This window comes from Vipera ursinii (genome assembly GCF_947247035.1).
Source record: "Vipera ursinii genome assembly, chromosome: Z".
NCBI lineage: Eukaryota > Metazoa > Chordata > Lepidosauria > Squamata > Viperidae > Vipera > Vipera ursinii.
The window spans coordinates 58,009,936-58,035,641 of record NC_139517.1 but is presented as its reverse complement, the minus strand read 5'-3'; the positions used below and the strand labels follow the sequence as shown (position 1 = coordinate 58,035,641).

The following is a 25,706-nucleotide window of genomic DNA, read 5'->3' as shown; positions in this document are numbered from 1 at the left end:
CCTGGAGGAAAATTAAAAATCACAGTCCACCTGCAAGGGGTCCCTTGCAGAATGGAAATAGACTCAGGGGCTTCAGTGTCAATAATTTCCACTGAAACCCTTGAGAGGATAGAACAAATAAGTGGAAGGAAAATTCCACTTAATTCAACAAATATTCAATTAACTGATTTCCAAAAAAGCCCCATAAAAATAAAAGGAAAGGTCAGCCTTAGCGTTAAATTTAAGGGATTTAAGGGAGTCTTAGAATTAATAGTCACGGAGGGACATAGGACTAGCTTAATAGGGGTTAACTGGTTCCCTGCCCTGGGCATTTGGATCGGGGGGATAAATTCAGTAATTAAAAATAAGACCCTCGAATCAGTCTGCAATGAATTTGCAGACGTATTCGATGGGTCTTTGGGTAGGTACAAAGGGCCCCCAATTAAATTTAACCTAGACCCCTCTGTAAAACCAATCAGGCTTAAGGCCCGAAGGGTACCTTTCGCCCTAAAGGAAAAAATCGAGGCCGAGCTCGACAGGCTTGTAGGCCAAGGGGTATTAGAACCTGTTGAGGGTGGTTTGTGGGAAACGCCGATTGTCACACCCCTCAAACCCAATGGGGATGTGAGAATCTGCGCTGACTACAAGGCCACCCTGAACATTGGAATGAAAAAGCATGCTTACCCGGTCCCGACGGTGAAGCAGGTCCTCGCCACGATCCAGGACGGCGCCATGTTTGCCAAGCTAGACTTGGCGCATGCGTACTTACAGTTGACTGTTTCTAAAGAGGCTGCAGAGGCACAGACAATTGTTACCCACAAGGGGGCGTTCCGAGTCCACAGACTGCAATTCGGTATTGCAGCAGCTCCAGGCATCTTCCAAGAAGTGATGGAGAGGACCTTAAAGGGCATACCTGGAGTATGCCCTTACTTTGATGATGTCCTGATAGCTGGAAAAGATGAGGAAATGTTAGTAGAGCGGCTGGAACAGGTACTGGGTAGATTTAGGAGGGCTGGATTGAAACTAAAAAGGGAAAAATGTAGCATAGGGGTTAAATCCACTGATTTTTTGGGGTTTAGGATTGACAAAAATGGAATCCACCCTACCCCTGACAAAATTAAAGCAATTAAATGGGCCCCAGAACCAAGGAATAAGGCGGAACTACAGGCCTTCCTTGGCCTGGTAAACTTTTACCACACGTTTGTGCCCCACAAGGCTGCCATTGCTGAACCCCTCCACAGACTCTTAGATAAGAAGACTCCTTGGCAATGGCTGGACAAACACAGAGTAAGTTTCCAAACTTTAAAGGACATTCTGTCCAGTAAATCAACTGTAACCCACTTTATAGAAAACAAACCAATTTACCTGGCGTGCGATGCTTCGCCTTATGGTGTAGGGGCTGTAATCAGCCACTTAGACAAACAAGGAATACAAAGACCAATTGCATACTATTCACGCACACTAACCAAAGCAGAGCGGAATTACGCTCAGATAGACAGGGAGGCATTAGCAATAGTGGCAGGAGTCAAAAAGTTCCACGACTACCTTTATGGTAGGAACTTTACTATACTGACAGACCACAAGCCCCTGTTGGGACTGTTTACCACAGATAAACAGACTCCCCAAATAATGTCGCCTAGAATGCTGAGGTGGTCCATTTTCCTCTCAGCATACTCATTCTCCCTCCAATACAGACCGGGCAAGGACATGGGACATGCGGACGCCCTTAGCAGATTGCCCCTAAACATAACAGAGGAAGACCCTGCACCTGTGGGACAAATAATGTCCCTACAGGATATTCCCGATTGGCCCCTAACTGCTAAAGACATAGCTGAGGCAACAAATAAGGACCACACTTTAAAGAGAGTAATGGCCTGGGTCCTGAGTGGGTGGCCAAACGCCAACCCGGATGAAAAATACATTCCCTATTTTAGAAGGAAAGATGAACTTTCAGTTCATTTGGGATGTTTACTCTGGGGAAATCGTGTGGTTATTCCAGGAATCCACAAATCAGCCATTTTACTAGAATTACATGAAGGACATCCGGGAATAGTACGGATGAAGGCGTTGGCTAGGAGTCACTTGTGGTGGCCAGGACTGGACAAGGACATTGAGGAATGTGTTGCCAATTGCCATCTGTGCCAACGCTCTAGGCCTGAACAACAACACATCCGTACGCATAAGTGGGAGTTAGCTAGAAATCCTTGGTCCAGGATTCATATTGACTTTGCTGGGCCTTTCCAAGGGTTAACATTTCTGGTAGTGGTTGACAGCTTCTCTAGATGGCTAGAGGTAGTACCAGTCAGTTCAGCAACCTCAGGTAGAACCATACAGGCATTAAGGGGCCTCTTTGCCACTCATGGGTTGCCGGATTTAATCGTGTCTGATAATGGGCCACAATTCACATCTATTGAATTTCAGGATTTCCTCAAGGCCAACTCGATTAAGCACAGGACATCAGCACCCTTCCACCCATCCACCAACGGCTTGGCTGAACGAAATGTGAGGACCACGAAGGACGCCTTAAAAAGAATCATTCGAGGTGACTGGCATCAGAGACTGGCCGAGTTCCTGTTGGCCCAACATACGACCCCATGTTCTGCTACAGGGAAAAGTCCAGCTGAAATGAGGTGGGGAAGGAGACTAACCACCAAATTGGACAGATTACACCCTGACAGACTTCTTCCAAGCGCTGAATTGGACATTCCTAACAGAACATTTAGAGTGGGGGATTTGATCTGGGCCAGGAACTACGCCCAAGGGGACAAATGGATTCCAGGGGTGGTGACTGAAATTTTAGGCCCCTGTCGTACACTATTGAGGGGGAAGGGAATAGGATCTGTAAAAGACACACAGATCAGCTGAGGAAGAGATCCAGTGGGTGCTTGCCAGTAGAGGGGGGCCAAAGCACAATTGGGGAAAAAAGTACATCCAGATTCAGTAATAACAACATGCCAGAGAGTGTGGTAGAGGAATGGCAAAACATCTCTTCCCCTGCAACCCCACAACAACAATCTAGTCAAATAGATTGGGAGGTACCCCTGCGAGGTAGGCCAGTGACTACTGAGTATCAAACACAAACCAATGCACAAAACAGCAACAGGGAAACATCAGAGTCGAGTAACCCAGAGCCTAGGTCCAACACAGACAAGCAGCCAAGCAGTCAATCAGGAAAAGGGGGCCCTAGCAGCCAGAGTAATAGATACCCTTCTAGAATACATAGGCCACCAAAATATTTAATGGACTTTGTAAAGAAATAACAACAACTGGGGGGTAAGGGGTGTTGTGTATGTAAATAGTTATTAATAAGGGAATTAGCTGATTTCAGAATAGCAGGGTTTTGAGCGGGAAATCCAGGTGCAATCATTGGTTGCAATAACCTAGGAGCAGGAAAATAAGCTCCATCGATTGGTTACAGTTCAAACACTACCCCTATATAAGGTTGCAACATTTGACAGTTGACAGTTGACTTTGTGTATTCAATAAACTCGTTCATTGTTAAACCACTCTGAGTCCTCGTCTATCAGAACCAAACAAATAGAAACGCCATTGTCCGCGCTCCCGCGTTTCTCACATTTCCTTCTGCTCGTCTTATCTAATGTGCAAAGTATTGTATAAATTAGATGGCGATTTCATCATCGCTATCAGTTCCCGACCAGAAATAAGCCTCCTCCCGCTGCTTCACGAAAGCGGGAACCAGAGCAGGCGACAAGGAACTCACAGAGCTATTGCATCTCGAAGCCAGCTTGCGGGCATCATTTTTGCAAGCGCTCTCTCACCCCTGGCAACCCCGGCAAATCACTCTTCCGTGGGGCAACAAATTACGTTTCGAGAGCAGGCGGCAATTCCGGAGGTCGGCAAACAATCGAGAGAGGGACGAAGCCACTCAAAGCGAGGAAAGTACTCTTCAGGCTACCCTTACGCGGATCGAAGAAGGAGGGGACAAGCGTGCTCCAAGAAAATCGTATTGTGAAAACGCCAGGGAGGAGCCCGTCTTTGCGCTCGGGTAATTGGAATTGAGGCTTCACTTCTTAAACGAAGAGCAGTGGGCAGCGGGCGGGAGTGGAGGCCCCAGTCGCCGGTCGGATTTTCTGCCTTCCGGACGGAGGATGGGAGACAAAAGACGAGCTGCTTGCTTTCCCGAGCCGAGGAGCAATCGCTGACCGATCTGGAATGAAGGGAAGGAAAAAATCAGCCTACTAAAGGCTACGCAAGGCTATGCAATGGAAGGTAAAGAGAGGAAGAGCTCTTCCTGTCCTTTGGGGCCAGAGCTGCAGCGGGAACTTTTGCACTGGGGACTGGGGGGGGCGGCGGAGGGGGGACGGGAAAGTTGTAGTCTATGTGTATTGTATGTGTGCAGCGATAAAGGCAAAGTACTAAGCTTAACCAAGAAGAAGCTTATTGCTGCAAGGCTATCATAGGCGGTTATTTCTTTTAATTGATTTACGTTAAGGTACAATCCGTGTAACTGCATTGATACATACTGTTTTCCATCCTATCCTTGGTTCTGCTAGTTAGCTCACCACCAAGCTTCCTTGAAATAGGTATTTGGTTGTATTTTTTTTTAAAAGCCATATCTCTGTGAAGATTCCCCCCTCCATTTTTTAAAAATTAAATGAAGATAAATACAAAATGGAGGGGGGAATCTTCACAGAGAGTAAGATATATGAACATTTGATTTATATTATTTGCTAGATTTTCTGTCCTGTTTCTATCATAATGAAATTCAACATACAGTACCTAGTTCTCAGATAAAAACCAGGAAGAGTCTGGTAAAGCCTTTCCAGAACAAATTTTATTACAAGGTATAAGCTTTTGAGAAACACATCTCATTTCCTAAGGCACTTGCAAAATCCAGATTTAACTTCAGCAAATGGCCTAGACATTGGTATTTGAACATAGATCTTTTTAACATTTATTTTTTGTCTGTGTTTTACTGGTCTAAGTGAAATATTAATATATTTTGCTAGTCCATGTATGATATTCCGTATGTTAAATAAATAACTTCAGCAAAGTGGTTGCTTTATATAGCCTTGTGTGCTCTTGTATATATTGTTGGAATATTTCATCTTCCATCAAATCTGATGGATTATTTCAGTGTTTAGGTGTAAAATTTAGGATGAACAACATATTCTGGGGAGTATTTTAGAGTCTAAATCCATGAATGTTCCTCTTTAATTTCCCTAACCCTAACCCTCAACACCCTCTCACCTTGAAAAATTGAGCACCTTTATAATATAATTCAAAGTTATGCTCTAGTAGCTAATTTTCATTCCCTTAAAAATCACAACAAAAGATACCTTGCTAATTATTGATAATTACAAAGATGATAGAATATGTTTTTGAAATACAAGAATTCACTTAAATGAACAATGTATGTATTTCAGATATGATAACTACTATATAATGAAATAGGGGAAATGTGGGTTACCTGAAAATTAATTTGGAGCACTGTATTGAAATTAGATAAAACTTAAAAACAGGACATGGATAAGTATCTGTGAAAATATATTGATAATTGTTCTAATTGAATCTGTCACAACCAGAAATGTATTAATTTGATTTTGATATTATGATTAAGGGAATTGGAGAGGGAATTTTTGTTGATCTATCCTGACCTATGTACAAAAAGATTTTGTTTTTGGACTTTTGATTATCCAGTCACCACATTGCTTCATAAATATTTTGGATGTAAAATTAGAAAAGTAATAAAACTTGTTTTTTAAAAATAAAAATAAAATTTGAGCACCTCAATTTGAAAGACTTGTTGAAAAGAAAGACTCTATGGAGCTTCCTTCATCTGGATATGGAACTGTTTACACACTGCAGTAAACATTTTTGTCTTTTAAGCTTTTGTTTTTGTATGCAGTTGCTTAAGGAATAAGTTTATTGAACAACAGGTTTAATTTCTGAGCACACGATACTACATAATGCTGAAATTTAGAAATTGAAGATAAGATTCTTAAATGTAAATACTATTTATTATAATTATTTAAAATAATTCCTTGCCTTTTCTCAGCATCTGTTTATATGTAATAAGGTTTGCTTCCTGTTTTTTTAATGTTAGACAATAGGACTTTTTTGTACTAAAAAAAGTTTTTATGGATATTTTTTAAAAATGATTATTTTTGAATATATACGGTATATATATATATATATATATATATATATATATATAACCTCAGAAAACATATATACATATATATATATATTTAAAAGCATATAATACATTTTTGAGGGGAACATTTTGAAATTGTATAGAATTGTTCAGTCTATCATGTAAAGTCATGAGTAAGCCTATAGATGGATATTTATTAAAAATATCCATTGAGATAATGGATTACAAGAAAGAGATACTCTTTATGAACTAAGGAATAGAGGGGTGAAATATACATCAAATAAAATATTAATTTTGCTCATTGACTAGCAGAGAGAGAGAGATGCCATTTCATATCTATGTTTTGAAGTTTACAAAATGCTCAAGCAGAGATTTAAAATATTGATGAATTTATAGTACCGGTACTTGTCTACATTGTTCTATGTTCTGGATAATTTTGTTCTTTTTTTGTTATGTACAATTTGTAAAAAAGCAATGATTACTTTGTCCTCCCTCTCACTCAAACATACACGCACACACACACAAACACTAAAACCAATATAAACTCATTATCTTGTTAGAATTTACTACTGTTGTGAAGTAATTCTACCCCTTCCTCTTCCCAACTTCCTCTTCCCTCAGTTAATGTACTTTTAATTTTTTTTTGTATTGACATCTAAGCATTATAGTGATTTTCTTCCCCAGCAATTTATAATTACTAAAAGGGCAAATTTCTCATCCTATTTCTTTTTAAAAAGTTATTTAGTTATCTGTTTAAGTGATGTAGATTCTTATTCTACTCTCAGATATGGGAAGCTGAAGTTGAAAAGCATCAGTGTATTCAGGAGTGTTCAACAAGTCCATAGTTATGCTATATTTTGAAACTGAATCTCTAAGAGCCAGTGTTTTTCTTGGCCTGCTTTTCATTTTTACACACACACACACACACACACACACACACACACACACACTGTTTTCTATATAAAAATACAGAATCATTTGAAGTATTCTAACTCATCTCTTCCCAGGGACTGTGTATTGACTGGCCGACATCCTTTGATTTGAATGAAATATGTTTTGTCCATCTGAGATGCCTTAGATGATTCCCATTAATACTGCAATGGCATTTGGGGCTCTTTCTAGTTCTCTTCTTGTGACATGCTGCCTGATGGTTGTTCTGTGTAATTCTACTACACCATTGCAAAAACCATCCAAGGCTCAAGACAAGCAGGAGATAAAAACAAGTGAGGAAAAAAAATATCAATCATTAGCCCAGGAAAGACAGAATCATGGACCAGGAAAAATGAATGAAATGACTATGAATGGAAGAGAAGAAGGCACCAGGGACTGGAAAAGCAAAGGCAACAGAAATTACTCTAATAAAGAATCTTGGACAAAGCAAAAACAGGTTATGAGTATTCAGGCAACAAATAATAAGTTTGGGAATCTCGAAACTCATAATCAGGTCAAAGATATTCAAGAGGAACTTCCTGCTGCTGAAGATTTCTCCCTCTTAGATATTATTGCTGATACCACATCCGAACCCCCAGAGGAATATATTTATCCAGACTACCGTGGAAAAGGCTGTGTGGATGAGAGTGGCTTTGTTTATGCAATTGGGGAGAAGTTTACTCCAGGACCCTCTGCATGCCCTTGTCTTTGTACTGAAGAAGGTCCGTTGTGCATCCAGCCAGAATGCCCTAGACTCCACCCTCGCTGTATTCATGTTGACACTACTCAATGCTGTCCACAGTGCAAAGAACGTAAAAATTATTGTGATTTCCATGGGAAAATCTACCGGACACTGGAAGAATTCATGGTAAGGCAACACTGATTGTGGTGAATTAGAGGTTGTTCATTCATTGTTGATCTGCTCTTCCTGTTGATTTGTCAACAATCTCAATTGTGAGGTTATTATCACATCCTTATCTTTTTGCATTTTAAGTACTACCAAAACAACCTACAATGTTAAATGAAATAATATATTTTAACAAGGAAGGCTGTGATCAGTTTCAAATACTGGATTTTATACACTACCAGGTACTGAAGTTGCATAATTCTAGATATGTCATTCTTACTAGCATCAATGCCTTATGCTATCAGCAGGGCTTTTTTTCTCATAGAACGCTCAGAATGGTGTTCTGGCACCTTGTTTTGCAAAAGAAAAAAGAAACTCCCTCTATTGGCTTTCCTAAGCCTATTGCATGCCTAGGCAATTTTGGCTCTTTTTCATGACTCGTGGACTTCAACTCTCAGAAATCCTGAGCCAGCCATGCTGAGGGGAAAAGGAGAGGTTTCCAAGCTGAGCCATGCTGGCTCAAGAATTCTGGGAGTTGAAGTCCATGAGTCATAAAAGAGCCAAGGTTGCTTACCCCTGCACTAGAGGAGGACATTAAAATTATTTACAGGGTTACTTCTTTAGGAACTAAACTTTTAGAATCTAAAGCAGCTAATTCAAAAAAGCCAACAGGAAGGAACCTCAGATTTTTCATCTGCTTCTGTCTTTTGGAAGGTAAAATTAGATAACAAAATAATCTATTTCCTATGTTAACATTTCTGCAATGATGATTTCATAAAGTTAACAGGAAAGAAATGGGAAACATTTTTCTCAATGTAATATGTCTAATTTAGCTGATGCTAGAAAAAATAGTATCTTTTGTACTATTTTGTACTATTGAAAACTATTTTGAATCTAACCATCTATTACAACTAAACCACTTTAAATTAAGCAATTCTTAAGAATGAAACATTCTTAATTTAGACTTTACCTTTTCTGTTTGGACTGTTGTGTGTTTTGAAAAATAGATTATTTAGAATCTAGTTATGTTACACTTCAGTCTTTAAATAATTAACCTAGTATATACATAACAGAGTGACCACCTGTTATTCATCCCAGCTTCTGCCAGCCTAGCAGTTTGAAAGCACGTAAAAATGCAAGTAGAAAAATAGGGATCACTACGGTGGGAAGGTAACAGCGTTCCGTGCGTCTAGTCATGCCGGCCACATGACCACAGAGAGGTCATGTGGCCTTTATACATAACAATATATAATGTTTTCCATGGTGAGCTTAACATCAATAACAACATTTATTAAAAAGGCTAAAATAATTTCTGGTGGTATTATCCATACATTAAAATTTTGTTTAGTACAATCTTTCACTTTTCACATTCTGGAAAAGCAGTGGTCATGTATTCTAGCAAAAGGATGTTACATATGTGCATAAGCATAGTCAGTTGCATATGCCTTTTTAAAAATATCAAACATGCAAAGAAACAAAAATAAGTCCAAAATATCTGTATTACATCCAGAAATGCCAACCTTGCAACCAATATTTCTCATCCATAACTATGGCACCCTAAGGATACCTGAATACATGCAAATGGTTCTTTGGGATCAGTAACGCAGCAGGGATTGCTTTTTCCTTCCAGTAACATATACTTAAAACCAGTTTATTGCATTTGGCAATTGTACTAAAAAATCTCATTGTCAACCAATATAATTCATTTAATTTGAAATCAAGTGAAAAATTGATTTAAATTATTTTATTAAAACAAATTAATGGCAATTCTTTTATAAGAAGTTGCCTCAAACAAAATGAGTTTGACATGCCTGCTCTAGATAGTTGAATGCTCCAAAATAAATTCTAGACCAGGCCTGTACGTGCAGCCTGCCAAGCACCCTTGGACAGAGCACAGACTTTTTTTAAAAAAAGTAATAAAATCACTACCACTGCCCTAAAAGTCATGTTGCCTAGTGCCTCCATGGCTTACCATGACCACGAGCTCCACTGTAGATGCTCCTCTAGTCACCAAATATTGATTAGCCCACCAGCATTCCTTTGCAGACCACAAAGATTTTTAATTTATCAGTGTGAGCCTTTCCCTTCTACAAGTTGCACAGACCTCTTCTAGACTTTCCTCTTGCCTTTCTGAGTTAACTCCTTGGTCTGTCGTTGAGCAAGAATTGACTTTGTAGGGAAGCATATTATCATTTGATGTATATTTAACATATGTTCTACCTTTATTTACCGATTATATAATATTTGTATGCAATCCACATGGCGAGGTGTGAGGCAACTTACAATAGAAAAAAATATATTTTTAAAATCATAAGATCAAAACATAAAAGCAGGGCTTTTTTCTCATTGAACGCTCTGAATGGCGTTCCGGCACCTTTTTTTTTTTGCACACACACAAAAAAAGCTTTTGCACAAGCTATGTTACTCCCTCTCTCCCACAAGCTATGCTACTTGAAAGCCAATAGGAATTGCTGCTGAGAGCACCAAAAGACCTAGCTGGCAAACATTGCACTGGCAAGTTGTCTGCAGCGAAGGTGAGTTGGCAGGAAGTTTGCATCCCTCCCTGTTGCCCAACTACACCATCTCAACTAGGTAAGTAAGAGAGGACAAGGAGTGGGAGGTAGGTTCTGAGGAGTCCATGTACACTCCTTCCTTGTGCTCACCCGTGTCAGCCAGGCTGGTGGCCTACCCAGTGCTGGACCTGCGCCACCATCGCCTCGCCCTGCACACCTAAGTGGCCACCCTGCATCATCTGGCCCGCCACACCTCCGTCGCCCACCTCGCGCAGCCCTGCTGCATAGAGCAGGCCCGGCTGCTCCCACTGCACCAGCCGTGCCGGCCCCGGGGGACAGCCCACCACCAACATCCCTCATGCCCATGACCGCAGCAGTGCTGCCTCCCCCACCCCCTGCGCCTGCCAAGATGAGAGTTCCTGCACCTTTTTTTTTTTTAAGAAAAACCCTGGTTATCAGAATATGTTTTACAAGTATTAAAATATATTGCTCTGGTAGGATAATTTTTACTTATTGTAGAAATTCTACAAGTATTCCACAACTATTTTCCACAAAAGGAATTGTGGGAAAATGTATTTAGGTAACTTATTATTTTAATTTATTTATCATTTTCTTCATAAATGAGATGGCAGACTTTTATAATCTGTATCACACTTATTATGGAGTTTATAGTATAATAAACCTTTATTGTCAAAGTACAACATGTGTACATTGAGATTAGCTGAGCCTCCCCCCGTGCTCTCTCCCCCCAACACACAGTGACAACAAACCCTCCATCCTACCACACCATGTATAATATTACCCTCCATCCTACCACACCATGTATAATACTAACATTAAACTGAGAGAACATGGAAAATATAATCACTCAGTATTTATAGCTGGTAAATCTTTCTAGAGAGACAGTATTTTAATTATCCTGAAAAAATGTAATTTATACTTGTAGGCATACTGATTAATTTCGATTTGGGGCTCAATCAGAAATATATTTTTAGGTTAACTTTAGGTTCTTAGGTAATTACATTATTTAATATTGGAAAAGTATAATTTGTTAGTAGAGAATTGTGTTGTATATAGGTTGCCTAAAGGGCATGCATTAAGATTAAAACTATATATTCTATGCAACATTCCTGTTTTTTAACTAAGAACAGTAATGGAACGATCAGCCTTAGGTAGATTGTAGCAAGGGGGGAAACTGCTAAGCTCTGAGGAGCAAAGGAGCAATTATGGAAGAATGAGAGTTAGAAATGGAACCAAGGAATGGCAGAGATGTAAAAAAGATGGATTGCATAAAACACTATAGGTAATACTAGAGAGAGATTCTGGAATAGTCTAGAGCAGGGCTTTTTGACCTTTTCATAGATTGTACCACTTTTAGTCCCACAAGTGCTTAGCAAGGTGTCAAAAACTTGATGACTAAAAGAAGGAAGGGATTTGGGTTTTAGTGGTTACATTCATTTGTTGCTATAGAAATAGGTAGTTTATAATATTATGGAAAAGTAAAAAGTTGAGGTTCAGTGTTAATGTTTCCTTCTACTGCAACAGATGAAGTTAGAAGTCAATGCCTTTTCTTTTTCCCTTCTCCCCCTCATTTCCCCCCCCCTTTCCCTCTCCACTGTGTCTACTATTTGCTTTTGTATTTTTGTATTTTATTCCATAATGTAATAAAATGTTACAAACTGTAAAAAAAAGTACCGGTTTTAATTTCTTTGGTGGCAGTTCCTTTGCTGAATCACTTTCCTTTTACACTGACAAATGTATGATGAATTTCTCCATATTTATTAATATGCACCACTACCTTGATGGCCTTTCTCTTTCCCTCTCCATGAATTATTCATTTGAGATTATGGTTATCATAACTAATAAAGAGCCAAAATGCTTCTTTACTGTTAGTTTTTAATTTTATTTTAATTGCATATGCTCAGATTCTTTAGATTACATTACTTTATATTATTTTCTTCTTGGTAAGCTAGAAAAATGAAGAATAGACAGCTTCACCACCAGATGGATTAGTAACTGGCTGACAAATTCCACTCAATGAATAGTCCTTAATAGTACTACGTCTACATGGAGAGAAGTAAGCAGTGAGGTGCCACAAGATTCTGTCTTAAGCCTAGTACTCTTCAATATCTTCATAAATGACTTAGATGAGGGAATAGAAGGGGAACTCATCAAGTTTGCAGATGACACTATAATAATAATAATATAAAGTTGGAAGGGACCTTGGAGGTCATCTAGTCCAACCCCCTGCTCAGGCAGGAAACCCTATACCATTTCAGGCAAATGGCTGTCCAGTCTCTTCTTAAAAACCTCCAGTGTTGGAGCATTCACCACCTCTGGAGGCAGGTTGTTCCACTGGTTAATTGTTCTAACTGTCAGGAAGTTTCTCCTTAGTTCTAGGTTGCTTCTCTCCTTGACTAGTTTCCATCCGTTGCTTCTTGTCTTGCCTTCAGGTGCTTTGGAGAATAGCTTGACTCCCTCTACTTTGTGGTAGCCCCTGAGATATTGGAACACTGCTATCATGTCACCCCTCACCCTTCTCTTCATTAAACTACACATACCCAATTCCAGCTACCGTTCCCTATATGTTTTAGCCTCCAGCCCCCTAATCATCTTGGTTGCTCTTCTCTGTACCCTTTCTAGAGTCTCGACATCTTTTTTACATTGTGGTGACCAAAACTGGATGCAGTATTCCAGGTGTGGCCTTACCAAAGCATTGTAAAGTGGTATTAGTACTTCACTTGATCTTGATTCTATCCCTCTGTTAATGCAGCCTAGCACTGTGTTGGCTTTTTTGGCAGCTGCAGCACACTGCTGGCTCATATTGAAGTGATTGTCCACTAAGACTCCGAGATCCCTCTCACAGTTACTACTATTGAGCAAGGTACCACCTATACTATACCTATGCATTTGATTTTTCCTGCCTAAATGTAGAACCTTACTTTTTTCACCATTGAATTTCATTTTGTTAGATAGTGCCCAGTGTTCGAGTCTGTCCAGATCCTTCTGTATCTTAAGCCTATCTTCTGGAGTATTGGCTATTCCTGCCAGCTTGGTGTCGTCTGCAAATTTGACGAGTTCCCCATCTAGCCCCTCATCCAAATCATTAATGAAGATATTGAAGAGCACTGGGCCCAGAACAGAGCCCTGGGGCACCCCACTACACACTTCCTTCCATGTAGCAGGAAGGTATAGGCAACACTCCAGATCAGAACAAGGCTGTGGAAGTGGCAGGCACTCATGTTCGCGCAGGAAGGTACATTTGGAAGGTCCCTTCCAACTTTATTATTCTGTATTCTGTAATTCACTTCTATGAAATAGAAATTATGTTACTGAGTATGTATCAAGATATAATAGATTGATTTTTAATCAAGATTTTATTAAGATTTTTAGTATGTGATAAATTTTGCATTTTGTGTGCCACAATAAGTAGTTTAGATTTAAAATATTTTATGTGATGCTGCTTTCAACAATTCTCTGTGTGGTATAGGTAGTCCTCCATTTATGACCACAATTGAGCCCAAAATGTCTATTGCTAAGCAAGTAGTTGTTAAGTGAGTTGCACCCCATTTTAAAACTGTTTTGCCATAATTGTTAAGTGAATTGTTACAGTTGCTAAGTGAATCATAGAGCTGTTAAGTAAATCTGGCTTCTCCCATTAACTTTCCTTGTCAGAAGACAGTTGGAGAAATTACAGGTGGTGATCACATGAATCCAAGATGCTGCAAACATGTCAGGTCCCACCCCAATCCACGTCTTAGGAAAGCAGAACTCTTGGAGACAGAATTGTCCAAAAAGGAACTTTTACTAAAACATGATTGTCAGTGGAAAATCTAGACAGGATCTGAAATCTGTGTTACAGATTGATACTTTTAAAGTGTCCCCTCCCCTCAGTCCATTTGGTCAGCCCCGGATCAATTAAGTTTCAGGTGTCAAAACCTTCCAAGGGAAGAGGGATCTTCCATGCCTTTATGTCATTTCCTTCCTCCCTTTCAGATTCCAATTGGAGATACAAACCAGATTTCTCCCCCCCTCCCTTTCTTTGTTCTTCTCAGTTCAAAGGTTCTTCCCCTGGTCATTTGCCTACCACTAATAAACCCAGTTTGATCCCCATGAATCACCTGTTGCAGAACCCTCATCAATCTGTTAGCTAACACCTTAGCAAATATCTTATAATCTGTATTTAAAAGTGAGATCGGTCTATAGTTTTTTACTTGAGTAGCATCTTGATCTTCCTTCGGAATCAAAGAGATAAAAGCAGTTCTCCAAGACGGAGGCACCTTTCCCCCTCTCTGAATTGTCTGGAACAGTTCCTTTAACGGCTTTATCAACTCCATTTGTAAATTTTTGTAATAAACCGCAGTCAAACCATCCGTACCTGGCGCTTTATCCAACTTCAATTCCTTAATTGCTATAAGAATTTTTTCTTCTGTTATCAATTGGTTAATCTCCTCTTTTTGTGCTTGCGTAAGAACCGGGATGCTAGCATTCTCCAAATATACATCAATGTCTTTTTCATTAATCTTCTCCTTAGCATATAATTTAGAATAAAAATCCACAAAGGCTTCCTTAATTAGATCCTGTTGAAACACAACCTTTCCTTTATGTTCAATTTTATCTATATTAGAAGCCCTTTGCTTTTTCCTTAGTCTATAAGCTAGCCATCTACCTGGCTTGTTAGCATTGCAAAAAGTACTATGCCTAGCAAACCGCAAGTTGGTTGCCACTTGATCAGCCATTAATTTGTCAAATTGTCCTCTTAATAGCTTAATAACCTCCTTAGTCTTCACATCCAGTGGATTCAAAATTAAGGCCTTTTCTTTTTCCCTAATTTCATTCTCCAATTCTTTCCTTCTGGCTTCCAAGGTATGTCTGTATTTATTATTCATATATATCAACACCCCTCTCATATAGGCCTTGCTAGCATCCCAAACCATGTCCATAGAGGTATCCTTATTCATATTAATCTCAAAGAAATCCTTCATCCGCTGTTTACATTCTTCCACATTTCTCTGATTTCTAAACAAATTCTCATTTACACGCCACGAGCGCCTATCCCTATTGTCCTTATTGATCTCTAACCAAACTGGACTATGGTCCGAAATAGTTCTTGCACAGATCTTTACCTTCTTAGTCCTAGAAAAAAAATCATTAATCAGCAAAATAAAATCAATCCTAGAAAAAGATTGATGTCTGTCAGAAAAAAAAGTATAATCCTTTTCATGTAAGTGTGTGTCACGCCAAATATCTCGCAATTCCAAATCGTCCTTCATTTCAAAAAAAGATTTAGGCAATCTAGCATGACTCGGAGCACGCTTAAAAGAACCAGCCTTATCCATCTGTACATCCAAAACACCATTCCAGTCCCCCATAAAAATAAACGATTTGTAATCCAACTGAGTAAGCTTTGTATGAAGTAAACTAAAAAAGTCAGCATACATAGGAGCATACAGTCCAACTAAAAGCATTTTTTTACCTTCTAACAACAAGTCTATCATAACATATCTTCCTTGCTTATCTGCTTCAATTAATTCCGCTGTTAAAGTACTTTTAACGTAAACAACCACTCCATTTTTCTTATTCAGCGCAGAAGCAACAAATTGCGTGCCCAACCTTGAGTTCGATAAATACTTTTGGTCCATAGCCCTAATATGCATTTCTTGCAAACATACAACATCAATCTTAAATTGTTTTAAATATTGAAAAACTTTCTCTTCTGTGGTGAGTTTAATCTATTAACATTCCAGGTTAGAAATTTAGTCACCATGCGTGGCACCCCGAAGCTTTTGGAGCACATCTTTAATGGCCCCTATATTTTCTTTGGGCCGCGCTCCTCCCACAGCTTCACTATAGGTACGCTTTGAAAGTTCCATAAACTTCTGCTGGTCTTGCTCTTGTGCTCGTCTTGCTCGTTTTAAAGCGGCACGCGTGACCCTCTGCTCTCCAACAGGAGCTGACGAAGCTATAATTTGATCCCCTCCAGCACCATTCTCCTCTGTCTGTCCAACTTCGGCCTCTTGAGGTTTTCCCTCTCCAGATCCCTTTGCAGCTTCCAGAAGTGATAGAGGGGTTGCTTTTAAGACATTATTGTAGAAATCACGCGCCTGAGTCACAGTAAACAGACGATATCTTTTACCTTCGTGCATCACCACCAATCCGACTGGAATCTCCCATCTAAACTTAATATCACGTTGCTTAAGTTCCTGTACGAGAAATGCAAAATCCTTCCTTCTCCTTAAAATCTTTGGAGGAATTTCTTTTAAAACCAGAACTTCTTGCTCAGCAGCCACAACTTTAGTATCATAAGCAGCTTGAATAACTTCATCTCTAGTTGCTCTCTTTGTAAAATAGACCACCACATCTCTAGGTAGCTTCCTCTGCCTTGCAATCCATGAATTTACACGAAAAACTTTATCCATTCATCCCTCTATTTCAGATGCTGGCTGGCCCAATACTGCTTCCAAAGCCTCAGAAATCAGCTGCTTTAGGTCTTCTTTAGGATTCTCTTTTAAACCCCTAATTCTAATAGCATACTGCATCTGATGATACTGAACAAGGCTCAATTCTCCGTCCATTTTATCCCTTAAATTTTCATTCTCCAGTACCTTTACTTCTAATATAGTGTTCTTTTGACTAAGATCCTCCACTTTTTCGTCCAGACATTGCACACATTCAGCCACGCTTTCCACTGTAGACAAAATGTCTACCCTCATTGCACTAAACTTCTCTTCCATCCTCTCCTCCATTACTTTAAACTTCTCTTCCATCCTCTCCTCCAATTTCTCCAATTTCTCCTCCAACTTTGCCATCTTATCACCCAGCATTTCTGATATTACCTGGGATTGTTTTGCAAAGGCATCTTGTAAGTCCTTCAGCGTCAATGCCACAGGAGGTGTAGGAGGAAGCAAGGCTTGCAGCGATGTCTGTTGCACTCAGCTGTGAAGCGGATAGCCCGAAATGGGAATGGCAGAATCCAGTGAGGGGTGTAAGATTTTAGAACATACAGATAGGGATTTATGAATGGGGTATAAATGGATTCTGACAATCTGCTCCCCTTAAAAGAAAGATAGGTCCATCTGTAGAGGAAATAAAACATAAATGTTAGCCCAGTTTGTTAGGATATTCTGTATGAAACCTCTTAAGTAACTTTGGTGCTTTAACGTGGTGTTTATTGACCCACTCATTTTTTGAGGAGGGGAGGTGTTTCCAAGCTACTATATACTGGTGTTTCCTGGAATCTAGGATTTCCTTCACCTCAAAGTGTTGTTCTCCTTCCACCATGATGGGAGGTGGTGGTGGTGGGGTTTTTGTTCGTAGGGGTGACTGTTGTTCTCTTTTCAGTAAACTGCAGTGAAAAAATGGGTGTATTTGTCTAAGATTTTTGGGTAGTCCTAATTCAGGGGTCGGCAACCTAAAAAAGAAAAAGAGCCACTGGGAACCGGTTCCATCACAAATTAAAAAAAGAGGGAGCCGTGTGCGTGTGTCCATGCACGCGCATGCACAAAAAGGTTTTTTGCGCATGCGCGGACGCACGCGGCTGCCATTTTTTAAAAAATGAGATGGAACCGGTTCCTGGTTGCCCGACGGCGACGGCCCGTCTGCAAAGCTGCCGCTTTCGGCAGCTTTGCAGACGGGCCGTGGCAGCTTCCTCAAAGAGCGGCGCCCCTGCCCATTCCGAGAGGTGCGCGCGCACCTCTCCGAACGACCGGAGGTGCGCGCGTACCTCCGCACAAATGGGCAGCGGTGCCGCTCTTTGAGGAAGCTGCCGCGGCCCGTCTCAGCTTCCTCAAAAAGAGAGGCACAGCTGCCCCTTCGCGCGGAGGTACACGCGCACCTCCCCAAATGTTTGGGGAGGTGCGCGCGCAACTCCGGTCGTTCGGAGAGGTGCGCGTGCACCTCTCGGAATGGGCAGGGGCGCCGCTCTTTGAGGAAGCTGCCGCGGCCCGTCTGCTAAGCTGCCGCTTTCGGCAGCTTCACAGACGGGCCGCGGCAGCTTCCTCAAAGAGCGGCACCGCTGCCCCTTCGCGCGGAGGTACGCGCGCACCTCCCCAAAGGTTTGGGGAGGTGCGCGCGCAACTCCGGTCGTTCGGAGAGGTGCGCGCGCACCTCTCGGAATGGGCAGGGGCGCCGCTCTTTGAGGAAGCTGCCGCGGCCCGCCTGCTAAGCTGCCGCTTTCGGCAGTTTCACAGACGGGCCGCGGCAGCTTCCTGAAAGAGCGGCACCGCTGCCCATTCGCGCGGAGGTACGCCCTCACCTCCGGTCGTTCGGAGAGGTGCGCGCGCACCTCTCGGAATGGGCAGGGGCGCCGCTCTTTGAGGAAGCTGCCGCGGCCCGTCTGCTAAGCTGCCGCTTTCGGCAGCTTCACAGACGGGCCACGGCAGCTTCACAAACGGGCCGCGGCAGCTTCCTGAAAGAGTGGCACCGCTGCCCATTCGCGCGGAGGTACGCGCGCACCTCTCCAAAGGTTTGGGGAGGTGCGCGCGCACCTCCGCCCATTCGGGGAGGTGCGCGTGCACCTCTCCAAACGGGCGGTGCCACTCTCCATTTGGAGAGGTGCGCGCGCACCACTGCCCGTTGGAAGAAAGTGCGTGCGCACCGGGCAGCTGGGAGCCGCAAGAGACGGCTCAAAGAGCCGCATGCGGCTCCGGAGCCGCAGGTTGCCGACCTGTGTCCTAATTCAACTGTTACTGGATTTATGATTCTTTTAATTGGAAAAGGTCCAATATATTTTGGTCCGAGTTTTTTACAGGGTTGTAGTGATTTAAGGTATTTTGTGGATAAATATACCATCTCTCCCACCCTGAATGGTATGGGATCAACTCTTTTTTTGTCCGCCTGTGTCTTGTATGCTTGTCTAGCTTCATCTAAAGCTTTCTAACGATTGGCCAGATGTTTTGTAATTGAGCAATCCATTCCTTCAGTTCAGGAATTACCGGTTCGGTAATTCCAAAATGCCGACATAAATTGTACCCCTCTATCAGATATTATGCATTGTGGTTCCCCATGCAATCTGTAAATATGCTGTATGAAGAGTTTTGCTAAAACGTTTGCGGTAGGGATCTTTTGGCAAGGTATGAAATGCACTTGTTTAGAAAACAGATCTGTGACAGTCCAGACTACCATGTTCCTGCTGCTTTCTGGTAATTCCACTATAAAATCCATGGTTATTTCTTTCCATGCGGCTGAGGGGTTCGCCACCGGTTGTAATAGTTCTAGCGATTTTCCTTGCAGCCTCTTGGCCATCACGCAAATTTGACAGCTGCCCACATAGCTTTCTATGTCCTTTTTCATGGATGGCCACCAAAATTGCCTTTTAGTTAAGTGTAAGGTTTTTACAAACCCAAAATGCCCTGCTGATTTTGTATCATGGCACAGTTGCATGAAATTGATCCTCTGGGTGTCAGGTATGTATAACTTCTCACCCACCCAGGGTAGTCCATCTTTAATTCTGCACACATGTCTATTTTTCTGGAACCATTCATCACTTTCCAAAGACTTTTGGAATTCTATTCCAGTTTGGCTTCATTTTGGCTTCATGAACCTTCAGCTTCATTTTTATTTGAGCCCTGGTGCTGCCAGTTGTTGTTCAGGCACAAGTGGTTTAAGAGTCAGTAACCTGTGTCCTGTTATATTGGGGCATGCGAGATAATGCATCCGCCAGGAAATTCTGCCCCCCCTGGTAAGTGTTTGAGAGTGAAATGGAATCGGTGAAAATGTTGGGACCAGCAGGCTTGCTTAGGAGTGAGTTTCCTGGGTGTTTTTAGTGCTTCCAAATTTTTGTGGTCTGTCCAGACCTGGAAGGGGATTTTATTTCCTTCCAGGAACTGGTGCCATGTAAGTAAAGCCCATCTCACAGAATATGCCTCCTTTTCCCATGCGGGCCAACGTTGTTCTGTCTGTGAGTTTCCTGGATGTATATCCACATGGTTGCAACGCCCCCTCATCATTTTCCTGTAATAATACGGCTCCCACCGCTACATCGCTAGCATCTGCCTGTATTACAAAAGGTTTATCGGGATCTGGGTGTCTCAGGACAGGTTCAGCAGAAAAAAGTCTCTTTACCCTCTCAAATGCTGCTTGACATTCCATTGTCCACTTCAGAGGCTGGCTGGGTTTCACTGCCCCCCCCCCTTCGTTTTCAACAAGTTTGTGAGGGACAGGGCTATTTGGGCAAATGAAGGGATGAACTGGTGATAGAAATTTGCAAATCCCAGGAAACTTTGCAATTGCTTCTGTGTGCGGGGGGGTGGTGCCCATTCTAATACTGCCCTGACTTTCCCAGGGTCCATTTCAATGCCCTCAGGGGATATGTGATACCCCAGATAGTCTATTCTTTCCTGGTGGAATTCACATTTCGATAGTTTAGCACATAGGTGGACAGCCCGCAACTTTTTCAGGACTGCTCTGACTAGGTTGATATGTTCCTCTTTGGTCTCAGTGAAGATAAGGATATCATCTAGGTAAACCAGGACGCTCTTATATAGGTGCTCTCTTAGCACGTTGTTAATTAATTACATAAAGACTGCGGGGGGGCCTTGCACTCCAAATGGCAGTACTTTGAACTGGTAGCAACTCATTGGGCAGTTGAATGCAGTCTCCATTCATCTCCTTCCTTAATCCTAATGCGGTAATATGCTTCTCTCAGGTCTAGTTTGGTAAAAATCCTTCCTTTTGATAGGTGGGATAGCATATCCTTCATTAGGGGTAGGGGATACAGATTACATTCACTAATTGCATTTAGGGATCTATAGTCCATGCTATAGTCCATAAACAATAAGAACCCGTCCTTCTCCCTGAACAGAACCGGGGCGGCCACTTTGAGTTTGGCAGGCTCAATAAATCCTCTTTCTAAGTTTTTCTTTATGAATCTTTTCATCTCCGCCATTTCCTTTGGGCTCATGGCATACATCCTGGGCTTTGGGAGTTTTGCCCTGGGTTTGAATTCTATAGCGCAGTCTGTGGGACGGTGGGGGGAAAGCTCATCTGCCCATTCCTCACTGAAAACTTCAGCAAGGTCCCTGTATTCCTCTGGTATTTCTGGTAACTCCTTCTCTTCACCCACCGATGCTGACTCCTCTCTTTGGGTTGGGGGGATACTTTGGGGTTTTAAGCTCCTACGCTCCCCCTCTGGGAAGTTGAGTTCTGCTGTCCTCCAATTTATCCTGGGGTTCCATTTCTTCAGCCATTCCAGTCCTAAAATCATTGGGCATTCCATGCCTGGGGCCACTACAAATGTTATGTCTTCCTCATGGGACCCCAGGGATAGGTGAATTGGTAAAGTGGCTAGGGTAGCTGCCCCCCCCCGCTATTGACCCATCTAATTGGCTAAAGGAGATTGGTTGTTTTAGTCTCCTTACTGGGGTGCTCAATCTTCCCACCGCGTCGGGCTGATGAGGCAGCGGGTGCAAAGAGAGTCTATTAGGGCTCTTTGACGGCTTCAGGCATAGAGGAAGCTAATATAGTCACTGTCTTAAGGATGGGTGGAATGGATCCACTTATCAAAGGTCTTCTTCCACTTATCTGAGCTGTCTTCTGAGGTGTCTACCGCCCCTGCGGTGTATGCTGAAATTCAATCCCAGTTCTTGGCCTCTGTCTCCTTCATGGAAGATTCTTTTGGGTTGCCTTGGGGCTTCCCTAGTTTCTTGGAAGGTGATGCCACTGATTTACGCTGGGGGGCTTTTGAGCGGCATTTTGCGGCGCGGTGGCCCTCTCTCCTGCATTTGAAACAGCCTGTTGATTTCTTAGCTGTGGACGGTGGTATTTCCCCTCGCATGTTTGCTCGGGTGGCGTGCGGGCCCATGGTTTCCCCCGGTGGTGCCTCTTCAGTAGGTCCATCTCCGCCTCCTCTGCCAGGACATACCAGTCGTTGAGATGGTGTGGGTCTCCTCGAGGCAGGTAGGCATCATACAGGTCATAGTTTAGCCCATCTTTGAAATGGCTAAGGAGGATATCTTGTGGCCAGTTCAGCTTGCTGGCAATGGCTTGGAATTCTTGGGTATATTCAGCCACTGGCCGTCTGCCCTTCCTGACTGTTTTGATTCTCTCCCGGGCCTTACAATCAGCCAAAGGATCCTCGAATCGCCTCCTCAAGGATGACATGAATCGGTTGAAGTTGTTGAGTTCTGGGACGTTGGAATCATGCAGGTTTACCACCCAGTCTGCAGCCGGTCCGTCTTGGGCGGGTTGTATGATATGGATGCAGCCTTTGTCACTGGGGATGTCCTGTCCATATTCTTCCATATAGCTGAGGACTTGGGTTAGGAAAACCCCCAAGCGTGGTGGCTCCCCCCTGAATTTTGATTCCAGGGGCGGAAGTCTTTGAATGGATTGTTGTCTGTGCAGCGGGTGGTATTGCCCCTCATCCTGATCCCTGTCTGTGGTTCTGGGGGGGGTATTACTGAGGCAGCAACTCCTGTTCCAGCGGATGGCCCCGGTGTTGCAAGTACTGGATCCCCCCCACTGTCTCTCCAGTTGCAGCCCCAGGCACTGCTGCGGCTGCGGTACTCAGCTTTCTCCTCTCAGTGAGCTAAGGGTTTTCTTCATCAGGTCAATAGCTCTCTCTAGGATCCACTCCTCTTCACTGACGTGCAGGGAATTCTCCATCTCTTGCCTCCATTCAGGTTGGTGGCCGCCCCGCCTTAGGGTCACTTTCCTCGATGCCTTTTCCCACTCACTTTTCCTTCCAATGCCCATCGACCACCGCAGTTTGCAGTCGTGCGTATCCGCCACCTCTTCCCCGGAGGAATCCAATACTTCAGCTTCCGACCATTGGTGGGGTTTTGGTTGGGGGGAAAACTCCCTTTCCATGGGGCTTTCCTTCTGCCTTGCTTCATTGTTAGACATTGTATTATTTGCAAAGTCCCCCAGTAAGGGTTTTCCTTCCATGTTGACTCTTACTGCAGATCCTGTCTAATGTCAGGTCCCACCCCAATCCACGTCTTGGGAAAGCAGAACTGTTGGGGACAGAATTGTCCAAAAAGAAACTTTTACTAAATCATGATTGTCAGTGGAAAATCTAGACAGGATCTGAAAACTGTGTTACAGATTAATACTTTTAAAGTGTCCCCGAGTGAAACCCCCTCCCCTCAGTCCATTTGGACAGCCCCGGATCAATTAAGTTTCAGGTGTCAAAACCTTCCAAGGGAAGAGGGATCTTCCATGCCTTTATGTCATTTCCTTCCTCCCTTTCAGATTCCAATTGGAGATACAAACCAGATTTCTCCCCCCCTCCCTTTCTTTGTTCTTCTCAGTTCAAAGGTTCTTCCCCTGGTCTAATGACGGCCTCCAGGCAGGCTGAAATAAACACCCTGCATCAAATGGATAGGGATGGCCAATTAACATCTCTTCTCCTCCTTGGGAATGGCAGAATCCAGTGAGGGGTGTAAAATTTTAGAACATACAGATAGGGATTTATGAATGGGATATAAATGGATTCTGACACATCATAAATACATTCCAGTTGCCAAGCACTGGTATTTTAATAACTTGACCATAAGGATGCTGACGGTTGAAATGAAAAGTAGTGATAAGTCACTTTTTTCAGTGCTGTTGTAACTTTGATTGATCACTATCTGTGTAACTTTCCAAACTGTTTCTTAGCATTTTTACTTTGATCTCCAACCAAATGAATGATCAGTGTACAGGCAGTGTCTGCTCTTAAAGTCAGACTCTAAAAAGAGAATTTAAGAGGGGAAAGTTATAAGGATATTTTTTAAAAATTACATTTAAGAAAGTTCTAGATTCTAATTCCTTATGTAAGGAATGATATGGTAAAATTGAAAATCAAGTTGGCTTCAGATACCAGATATAATTGGCTCTATCTGCTTGTCTAATCTTTACCACTCAATTGTGTTTTAGCCCAAGTATGAACTAGTAACTACTGATGGCATATTTAGATTATCATAAAGATTTCTTACTTTCATTATGCATTCTTTCCATTTTCATTGACTGCTCTAACTGTGGAAAATCTGCTTTAATAAAGAAGATTAACATGCATAGAAATAATCAGGATATCTCTATACTATATAGTGTAAGGTGGACTTTGTTAAACTGGCTCATCATCTCTAGCTATGCTTATCAGGCATGGAGTTTCTTAGGATATGTAAAAATCTGAGTAAAGAAAGAATTGTGTTGATAAGTAATTGGATGTGAAGTATTTGTCTTATCTGTACAACAAAACAACAGAAATAGATCTGTGATTCTTTGGCTAATCTAACATCAGCAGTAATGTAGGAAGAAAAGTCTTCATCATGGTTCCATCCAAACCGGAGATAAACAACATGGAGACTGCTTTAGGAAGAAGGTTACAGTTTATTACAAAGGAAAGCCAGACAGAAGGATGGATCCAACAGAAAAGGACTGAGTGCATGTGGGTAGTGGGTTTTTATTCCCCCTTAGACTCTACAGGTGAAACTCAAAAAATTAGAATATCGTGCAAAAGTTCATTTATTTCAGTAATGCAACTTAAAAGGGGAAACTAATATATGCGATAGACTCATTACATGCAAAGCAAGATAGTTCAAGCCGTGATTTGTCATAATTGTGATGTTTATGGCATACAGCTCATGAAAACCCCAAATCCACAATCTCAGAAAATTAGAATATTACATGCAATCAATAAAACAAGGAGTGTACATAGAACAATATCGGACCTCTGAAAAGCATAAGCATGCACATGTACTCAGTACTTGATTTGGGCCCCTTTTGCAGCAATTACTGCCTCAATGTGGCGTGGCATGGAAGCTATCAGCCTGTGGCACTCCTGAGGTGTTATGGAAGACCAGGATGCTTCAATAGCGGCCTTCAGCTCTTCTGCATTGTTCAGTTTCATGTCTCTCATCTTTCTCTTGGCAATGCCCCATAGTTTCTCTATGGGGTTCAGGTCAGGTGAGTTTGCTGGCCAATCAAGCACTAATCCCACGGTCATTGAACCAGGTTTTGATGCTTTTGGCAGTGTGGGCAGGTGCCAGGTCCTGCTGGAAAATGAAGTCAGCATGCCCATGAAGCTCGTCTGCGGAAGGAAGCATGAAGTGCTCCAAAATCTCCTGGTAGACGGCTGCATTGACCCTGGACTTAATGAAGCACAGTGGACCAACACCAGCAGATGACATGGCTCCCCAAATCAACACAGACTGTGGAAACTTCACACTGGACTTCAAGCATCTTGCAGTGTGTGCCTCTCCATTCTTCCTCCAGACTCCGGGTCCTTGGTTTCCAAATGAGATGCAAAAGTTGCTCTCATCAGAAAAGAGGACTTTGGACCACTGATCAACAGACCAGGTCTGTTTTTCTTTAGCCCAGGTTAGATGCTTCTGACATT

General features: G+C 42.2%; 1 protein-coding gene across 1 annotated transcript in view; it reads left to right on the top strand.

The window, feature by feature from the left end:
* The first annotated feature begins 7,412 nt into the window (after positions 1–7,412).
* Positions 7,413–25,706, top strand: part of VWC2 (von Willebrand factor C domain containing 2) — a 75,494-nt gene continuing 57,200 nt past the window's right edge. Inside the window, exon 1 of the mRNA XM_083377172.1 lies at positions 7,413–7,895. Coding sequence (XP_083233298.1) covers positions 7,488–7,895 — 408 coding nt within the window. The 5' untranslated portion in view covers positions 7,413–7,487. The remainder of the gene's footprint in view (positions 7,896–25,706) is intronic.